The sequence below is a fragment of the Gymnoscopelus braueri genome (assembly GCF_963280865.1).
Source record: "Gymnoscopelus braueri genome assembly, chromosome: 21".
Lineage (NCBI taxonomy): Eukaryota > Metazoa > Chordata > Actinopteri > Myctophiformes > Myctophidae > Gymnoscopelus > Gymnoscopelus braueri.
The window spans coordinates 1,486,641-1,496,640 of NC_137623.1; the positions used below are offsets into that span (position 1 = coordinate 1,486,641).

A 10,000-nucleotide genomic window follows, 5' to 3' on the forward strand; every position below is an offset into this window, starting at 1 on the left:
TATTGATTCTATTTTATCAACACTTCCCCATGCTTTCTGCACACACACACACACACACACACACACACACACACACACACACACACACACACACACACACACACACACACACACACACACACACACACACACACACACACAGAAGGCCTGCTAATGAAAGATAAACATCCCTGGGCCTTTGCTTGATTAGCTAATGTGATTACATACTCATTGACCACTACTGCCCCACAGCAGATGGTCATGAATGTGCTCCCACGTTCCTACATGCTCTGTGTGTGTGTGTGTGTGTGTGTGTGTGTGTGTGTGTGTGTGTGTGTGTGTGTGTGTGTGTGTGTGTGTGTGTGTGTGTGTGTGTGTGTGTGTGTGTGTGTGTGTGTGTGTGTGTGTGTGTGTGTGTGTGTGTGTGTGTGTGTGTGTGTGTGTGTGTGTGTGTGTGTGTGTGTGTGTGTGTGTGTGTGTGTGTAGCTCTTGACATGTGATGTTTATACACTCCTGTGTGTAGAACACAGTGACCGGGCGTCTTATGCCTGGCATAAGACATGATATCTAATCTTATTAGATATTAGATATAGCAGAGTTGATACCAGTATCAGAAGAGCTGCAGATACTGCCTGATAATACTGGTATTTGTATCGGTGAGTTTGCCAGTCTATGCCATTCATTATCACACATGACTTACTGTATATTTCAAATTTGGATTTGTTTCAGTTGACGTTGCACTACTGTACTCTATACTGTTCTATTTACATTATTATTTCACTAACTTGTAGCTGCACATTGATAATTATTAATGCCATTTGTATTTATCCCTAGATCAGTGGTTCTCAAACATTTACATTTCATGTGTAACTCTCAGAGTGTACACATAGGGGGGGGGGGGGACCAAACGGCAGGCAAAAGTGTAAAAAAAGACAAAGATAATATTGGCAAAAGAGCGCAGACATATTGAAACAATTGTGAAACGTGCCCGCAGAGTGCATTTATATATATAAATATACATAATATGGTATGTATTTATACAACATGGGCGCGTGGCCTGAAAATGACTATAGTCACCAAACGTGTATGAATGACCTTTGGAACTGTCTCTGGGATGTGATATGATATGATATGATATGATATGATATGATATGATATGATATGATATGATATCCACTTTAACTTACACTGATAATAAAAGGGAAGAATAAAACACCAGTGATGTCTCTATCAGAGGACATATCTACCTGTGAAGGTCTCTGTGCAGTGGTTGTCTCTATAGAGGAGATATCTACCTGTGAAGCAGTGTTGTTTTTGGCAGGCATTTTAGATTTAGTCTTAGTCTTAGTCTTTTGGACGAAATGCTTGTTAGTTTTAGTCACATTTTAGTCATTTCTATCCTTGATAGTTTTAGTCTAGTTTTAGTTGACGAAAACTCAAATGGTTTTAGTCTAGTTTTAGTCATTGGTTTTAGTCAAACAAATAAAATAAAATAATGTATTTAAACTAATTTAATTAGGTCAATATACATATTGTATTTAAGATATGACTGCTAACAGTATTATCATAAAATATATATCCCATCTTTAGGGGATAACACAATAGGATACAACGTGTGTTACAACACATACTGCAATTCACACAAAATACTGCATGTTCGGAAAATAGAATAGCCTAGATCAGGTTCTCATTATCAACCTTTTTTTTTTTAACAGTACCAGCCAGAAAATATTTGTCTCTCCAAGTACCACCATTATGACTGATGTTAAAATACAGTAGCTTACACCTGCCCCATCCTATTCATATGCACAATTCACACAGGAGGCAAATGTATTCCTACTAAAAATGTTGTATTTTTGACAGTTGTGTACATTATGGTAGCACTAAACTGGCACTTAAACTCATGCAGTTGAAAGAAAAACGTCTTAATAGCTTAATAACCACATGGTACCCTCTTTCTAAGCAATGGAAAAATTAGAATGTACATATAGGCTACTGTACTGTACATAGTGTATGTAAGAACTAGGTATATTAAGTTACTGTACTGTTGAGTTCCAAGGATTTACTCGTCACGTCACAGTCATAGGCATGATGCAAACAACCATTGAACCCCTACGTCACTGACGTACCCCCTTTTTCACTTGCTTTCACTTGCCCCTGTCCAGCCAAAAAAGCCTGCATGTTTTACTCATAACAATCCATAGCCTTGATACAAGGCTAAACAATCCAAGTTAGCTTAAGCCATTGGTTCTCAAAGTGGGGTCCGGGGACCCCCAGGGGTCCTTGAGGGAGTTCCAGGGGGTCCCCAGCTAAATGATGGATAGTTAGGAACCAAATGGACCCTTATGGGTCTGTAACTCTGAGAGTGTACAAATGGAACCAAATGGACCCTAACGGGTTCATTTGGTTCCATTTGTACACTCTCAGAGTTAAATGAACATTGATTTTACAATATGAATTGGGGTCCCAGAGATAGAAATGCCATAAAATAGGGGTCCGTAGTAGGGGTGTTCGATATTGAAAAATATACTATCACGATATTTTTCAAGAAATATCACGATAGACGATATATATCACCATAATTTTTTTATGTTCGTTTTTAGGATTATTATTATTGTATGATTATTAATAACATATATGATGATTAATTATATTATATGATTATAACATTTTATAAGATATGATCATGGGGCACGTATAATCATTATATTATATTATATAATGAATCATCATATCTTATTAATTAATGTGTTCACAGACAGACAGGCTACATACAGATAGATAGATAGATGGATATAATATTCGTTTTTATGCTGCTGATAGATAGATAGACATATATATAATATTAGTTTTTATGCTGCTGATAGATAGATATATAGATAGATAGATATAGATATAATATTCGTTTTTATGCTGCTGATAGATAGATATATAGATATAATATTAGTTTTTATGCTGCTGATAGATAGATAGATAGATAGATAGATATAATATTAGTTTTTATGCTGCTGATAGATAGATAGATGTAGATATAATATTAGTTTTGTATGCTGCTAATAGATAGATAGATAGATAATATTAGTTTTTATGCTGCTGATAGATAGATATATATTCCTTTTTATCCAGCTGTTGCATCATGTGACATTCAGTGTAGGCTGCTTGATGGTGAGTTAGTAGTGTAACAGACTGCTTCAGACAGAACATCTGACAGTCAGTGGTGGAATGTAACTAAGTACAAGTACTTAAGAACAAATTTGAGGAATTTTCACTTTACTGGATTATCTTAAATTTTCAGTACTTTTACTTCTACTCCACTACATCTCAGAGGCAAATATTGTTATTTTACTCCACTACAATTTAGTTACTTTGTAGATTTGTATTATTACAAAACACGCATTAACCACTTTATCCCTATATACTTCAGCTATTTGAAAATAGCCGATCTACAAGCTCACAACGCGTGGCTTTGCGACCCGTTGTGAGCTTGTGAGTATTTCTGCATTGCAGTACTGATACTTTTACTCAAGTACTTTTTCCACCACTTCTGACAGTAGCCTAGTATTACACCTACCTACCTACTAACAGTAGACTAGCAGGTCACACAATGGATCATTGATATGCATATGCATCCAGCCAGGTCGGTCATTCCTATGTTAATTCATGGTGTTGATAAGCTTTTGTGAGCGAGGTACGAATTGTTGTTTTTAATCGATACGCGAAGTCCGTCCATGTGCGTGCGTGCACTCTTTATGCGGGGACGGGACACCTTCGCTGTTTCACCCGCGCTTGGTTAAAAGTTATATCGAGTGATGTTCGAACATTGCAAACTTTGCAATTAACTTTAGTTTGCACCGTGTCGGTTTTGGAATATCCAAAGAGCCTGACTCTCCGTCTATTACTGCTGCTGTGCAGACTGACAAGACAAGAGTGACTATCGCCTCGCTGCCAAGAAGAAAGGGGGCGGGGACTTTGGGAGCGTGTGTGATGAACACAACCGATCTTCAAGCAATCAATGCGGTCCGGACGTGCGGTCGAGACGCGTTGTTAGCTTGTAGATCTGCTATTTTTGGCAAACGAAACCGTCGTACTACAGAAGTATAAATGAAGGAATAGAACTGCAAATCATAGACTGTGCACTCACAGGATCTCAATGGAAACAAGACCGCAAGGACCTTTTTTGGACCTTTTAGACAAGTATTTTGCCTAATAAAATAAAATTGAAATATTGAAATAATATCGCTATAATATTTTGATCTCTTCATGCATTTTGAATAAAACCCAATAAAAATGTCGTCTCGTCATCGTCTCGTCGACGAAAACACACATTCGTCTCGTCATATTTTAGTCATCAAAGAGCTATGTTCAGCACGTCAACGTTACGTATTCGTCATGAAAAAAAGGGGCGTTGACGAAATCATATCGTCTTCGTCATCGTTGACGAAAACAACACTGCTGTGAAGGTCTCTGTACAGGTTGTCTCTATAGAGGAGATATCTACCTGTGAAGGTCTCTGTACAGGGGTTGACTCCCGCCAGACGCTTAGACGTCCCAAAGTCTGAGATCTTCAGCACCCCACTGTAGGTGTTCACCAACACATTGTCTCCCTGAGAGAGAGAGAGAGAGAGAGAGAGAGAGAGAGAGAGAGAGAGAGAGAGGAGAGAGAGAGAGAGAGAGAGAGAGACAGAGAGAGAGAGAGAGAGAGAGGGAGAGGGAGAGAGGGAAGAGGGAGAGAGAGACACAGAGAGAGAGAGAGAGAGAGAGAGAGAGAGAGAGAGAGAGAGAGATTGAAACCAGCAGCTGTGTGTCGAGCCCAAGTTCAGAGCAAAGTTTGGCGACGAGACGTAACCGTTTTAAGACAGATTTATAGTTGTTCGTACGATGGCGTCGTGCCCCCAACATGCTATGATTGGCATGCAATCAACCTATGATGGACCATCTGGTTCTCCTGTACCTTAATGTCTCTGTGGACGATCTGGTTCTCGTGCAGGTATCTGAGCCCCTCCAGGATCTGCCTGGTGTAGAAGATGATGGTGGCTTCTTTCAGAGGACCCCACTTAGAGCGCAGCAACGCAGACAGGCTCCCTGCATGGAGCGAGAGAAACAAGCAACCAGGTCTATGAAAACAAGCCCTAAAGAAGTGGCTATAGGCCACATGAGCACTTTAAACCTATATTATGCATCGACTAATTAAAAATAGCAGATCTACAAGCTCGAGCTTGTAGATCTGCAAAAAAATAATGGAATATTTTTGAAAGCCCAAAATAAAAGCAACCCGCAACCACCAATATTTACAAGAGACTATACGGAAAAAGAAGCACAAAGTGGCTTATAATAAGCAGACTTGGCAACACAGGCTTCCTGTGCAACAGGAAAGAGAAACGAAAATATGGCCAAAAAAAAGCCGATCTACAAGCTCACAACACGTTGTGCTACGACGCGTTGTGAGCTTGTAGATCGGCCATTTCTTCCGGTGAAAGAGACACACACACACACACACACACACACACACACACACACACACACACACACACCTCCCGGCACCTGCTCCATGAAGATCTTGATGTATCTGTTCTCGGAGACGGAGCCGAGGTACTGCACGATGTTCCTGTGTTTCAGGTACTTATGGAGGGCGATCTCCTCGTGTAGGGGCTGGGAGTACCTACACACACACACACACACACACACACACACACACACACACACACACACACACACACACATGATCCAAGCGCCACACATGATCCAAGCACCACCGAAGAAGAGTATACACCCAGAAATCACATGATCACAACAAAAGACATCGAGGCACCTTTCATACTAAAGGATTTATTAGGGTGACCATATTCTGAATTCCCAAAAAGAGGACACCTAACGAATGCACGCGCGCGCAGCGCGCGTGCATGCGTTCCGTGCGCGCGCGATTTTTTTGGGGCGGTTCTGGGCGGTTCTGGCCGTTTTTTGGGGCGGTTCTGGGCGGTTTTGGCCGTTTTTTTGGGCTAAAATGGGTGGATTTTGTAACTGTTTTTTTTTTTACTTTATTTCGGTTTTAAGGTTAGGGTTAGGGTTAGGTTAGGGTTATGTTATTTAATTATTTTGGGGGAGCCATTCTTCAAAATAACCTCTCTCATGTCTATAATGTAAAAATGTAAAAAATGCCTCAAAACCTGTTAATTAAACAAAAGAAAATAGAGAAGTATCCTGTTATTTAATGTTTCGGTACCCCATTCTTCAAAATAACATCTCTCTCATGTCTAGACTATAATCATGTAAAAATGTAAAAAATGCCTCAAAACCTGTTAATTAAACAAAAAGAAAAAAGAGAAGTAGCCTGTTATTTAATGTTTAGGTACCCCATTCTTCAAAATAACATCTCTATCATGTCTATAATCATGGAAAAATGTAAAAAATGCCTCAAAACCTGTTAATTAAACAAAAAGAAAAAAGAGAAGTAGCCTGTTATTTAATATGTTCCTGCTTTGCAAACAGTACACTCTGCTTCGCATTTGTCACGACCCAGACGAAAACACGGGTACTTTTTGCGCATTTCATCCGTGAAGTTACATTTGCGTTTCGGCATTTTCTCCGACTCTGTCTGTCTGTGTAACTTTTTCGGGAGCAATGATAGGCAGCGCTGAGCGCGACACTGTTCCGTGTGTGTCTGTGTGAGTGAGTGAGTGAGTGAGTGAGTGTGTGTGTGAGTGTGTGTGTTTGGTCACGTCTGCTGACAGGCTGCTGGAGGCACACGTGAGTCACGTGTGCCTCCAGCAGCCTGTCAGCAGCCGTGTTGCGGAACCAGGGTTACGGAAGGACCATATTTAGCGCTTTCAGTGTAAAAAAAAAAAAAATCCCAAAACACCGGACATTTGAAGGATTTTATAAACTCCCCCCGGACAGTCCGGACAGCACCTCAAAAGAGGACATGTCCGGGTAAAAGAGGACGTATGGTCACCCTAGATTTATAAAGGTGTTCTAGGCTTTCTGCTTGTTTTTCTAAAACAGGCCACATAGTAGAGCGGATAGTAGGAACAATCGTTCACTTTGTGATACAAGCGTGAAAATTGGCATGAACATTCCTTTAGGTCAACTCTTTGACTTTTTTAATCGAGCCACTCAAAAATCCAAGATGGCGGCCATTTTTCAAGATGGCCGATACCTTAGTGGGCAGTTAAGTGATATGATGGTTTATTTGGTGATACAAGCATGAAAATTGTCATGAGCAGTCTCTGTGGGTCACTTGACAATAGGCCACCCACAGCTACTTGAAATTTCAAGATGGCGGCCATTTTTCAAGATGGCCGATACCTTAGTGGGCAGTTAAGTGATATGATGGTTTATTTGGTGATACAAGCATGAAAATTGGCATGAGCAGTCTCTGTGGGTCACTTGACAATAGACCACCCACAGCTACTTGAAATTTCAAGATGGCGGCCATTTTTCAAGATGGCCAACACTTTAGTGGAGCATTTAAGTTATATAATGGTTCATTTGGTGATACAAGCATGAAAATTGGCATGAGCAGTCTCTGTGGGTCACTTGACAATAAGCCACCCACAGCTACTTGAAATGTCAAGATGGCGGCCATTTTTCAAGATGGCCACCACCTTAGTGGACTAGTTAAGCTTAAGAAATCATTTAGTTGGTGATACAAGCATGAAAATTGCCATGAGCCGTCTCAAAAGGTCATTTGACAAGAAACCGCCCACAGCCACTTGAAATTTCAAGATGTCAATCTTTAAATGATACCTTTTCTCATAGAAATGTATTGGGTTCCTCAAAAAGCTCTGTCAAGAGAGGTTGTTGACTGTGTTTTGTCTGACTCCTCGCCCACGACCTGTCCAGTTTGGTAAGACCTGTCAGGAGTTGCCTCCCACCGGCATAGCTCTCAGGGTTCACTGAGGTAGGCCTAAACAAGCTCCCTTACCACGACAAGGTAACAGTCACAAGGGAGGATATATATATATATATATATATATATATATATATATATATATATATATATATATATATATATTGTTTTTTTTAAACTAACAGCCATTACATGTGTCAAATAAATACTAAGGGGTGGGGAAACAAAAAATAAGATGAATAAATTAGCACAGTTGTGGTGCTGATAAGCACAGTTGTGGTGCTGAACGGACAGTGCTCCAAAATTATGAGTAATGGCTAATACTGAATGGCAATAGCCACGGAAGTTCGGAACCATGACAAACGATACTAAGGAACTAAACTGAAAATGTGCTTCACTGTTAGATATGGCAGTGGAAGGCAGTGGAAGCAATGTTACAAAGTAACAACTGAAAATTACACAGTAATAGACTAGATAAAAAGTAAAACATGATGCGTCGATGTGACGAGGGGAAGCCGAGCCATAGGCCTCCACTTGAAAACACAGAGGACAACAGGGAATAACTCTGGCAAAATAAACATGCAAATAGGTTCTAGCATGGGCAACTACATAGGCATGTGAAACTGAGTCCATATCTGAAGCAGTTACACCTTCCAGTACATGCCTTGGAGCACCCACATTTGGTCAACTCCCAACAACTCTCCGCAATAGGTGGAAGTGGAGTCCAGAAGACTTTCCACTTCTCGTCCTGTTCCACCCATCCCCAGTCAGATGGGCTCGGCATTTGTGGATGTCGCTTCAATGCCTGTCCCCACACGTATCCAGCCTCATAAGAAGCATGTTTGGCATGCTCTTTGAGTGCTGCTTGAGTTGGTGGGATCAAGTCATATTGTCTTTGCTTTCTGGCAAAGAGATCAAGCCTGGCCTCATTCACAGTTGTGACATCGCTGGACCGGTCATACATTAGATCTTCTTGGCCTCTTGACATGGATATCTTTGGTATCTTCAGTGTCTTCAGCAGATGTAGATGCTCTCTTTTGGGCCCTTTCCAGCTCTGTGTTGTTGAACCTAAGTTTACAGCTTGAATTATATTTTGCTCTGTTTCTTGTCGATGTGCTTTCTATGCCATCACCTTCATCTAGTCGGGTTGGACTAAGTAAGATAGGCAGAGCATTGATCTTATGAAATAATGGAACATTTCTTGCAATGGTATCATAACCAGTACGATCGTGCTCTCTGTTGAATAAACTCGGCTGAATGAGTTTTTCCTTGGTGACCTGCTGACAAATTAAACATCTGTCCCAGTTAGTTTTCACAACTGTTATGATGGCTTCTGCCATGTCTGCAGCATAGGCAGAGGCCGAGGGTTTATCCTTTTACCACCTTTTACCAAGCACTTTGATGTATGGGATACAACTAAGTTTGTGCCTTAACCCTACACTTAGTTCGATCGTTCATCCAATGCCATTTAAATCCTGAGCGATCTGTACACCATCCGGTTAACTAAAACCCCATTAACCTTGGCTCGGCTCTCCCGTGCTGGCACAACCTGTCAATTCAGGTGCGGCTATCTAACTGTTTTGGGGTAAATTAGACAGCATTTGGGATACCAACTTTCAATTAGCTGACATTGAACCCCACTCTGAGTTTAACAGCAGTGATATATCACCAGTGTGCCCTGGTAGTGCAGATATTCACTCTTATCTAATCTATCTATGATCAACAAATCAACACAACTATATTGTGATGTGTTAAAAGTTGTTCTTTAGCATAATAATAATAATCGTATAATCGTCCTTAAAGAAAAAAAAACATAAATTTCTATGAGAAAATGTATCTTTTGAGGATCCAGGGGGCGGCCATCTTGAAAATAGAAATGTAAAGTGGCTGGGAGTGTTTTCTTGTCAAGCAACCCTTAGAGACTGCTCATGCCAAATTTAATGCTTGTATCACCAAATAAACCATTATATAACTTAATTGCTCCACTAAAGTGTTGGCCATCTTGAAAAATGGCCGCCATCTTGAAATTTCAAGTAGCTGTGGGTGGCCTATTGTCAAGTGACCCACAGAGACTGCTCATGCCAATGTTCATGCTTGTATCACCAAATAAACCATTATATAACTTAATTGCTCCACTAAAGTGTTGGCCATCTTGAAAAATGGCCGCCATCTTGA

At 40.5% G+C, this 10,000-nt stretch overlaps 1 protein-coding gene across 1 annotated transcript in view; it reads right to left on the minus strand.

Annotated features, from left to right (window-relative positions):
- The window catches only part of map3k15 (mitogen-activated protein kinase kinase kinase 15), a gene marked incomplete at both ends in the record, with an annotated part of 56,220 nt that overhangs the window by 17,148 nt on the left and 29,072 nt on the right, over window positions 1-10,000 (minus strand). The window contains 3 exons of the mRNA XM_080418308.1: window positions 4,478-4,583; window positions 4,931-5,061; window positions 5,511-5,638. Coding sequence (XP_080274434.1) covers window positions 4,478-4,583; window positions 4,931-5,061; window positions 5,511-5,638 — 365 coding nt within the window. The remainder of the gene's footprint in view (window positions 1-4,477; window positions 4,584-4,930; window positions 5,062-5,510; window positions 5,639-10,000) is intronic.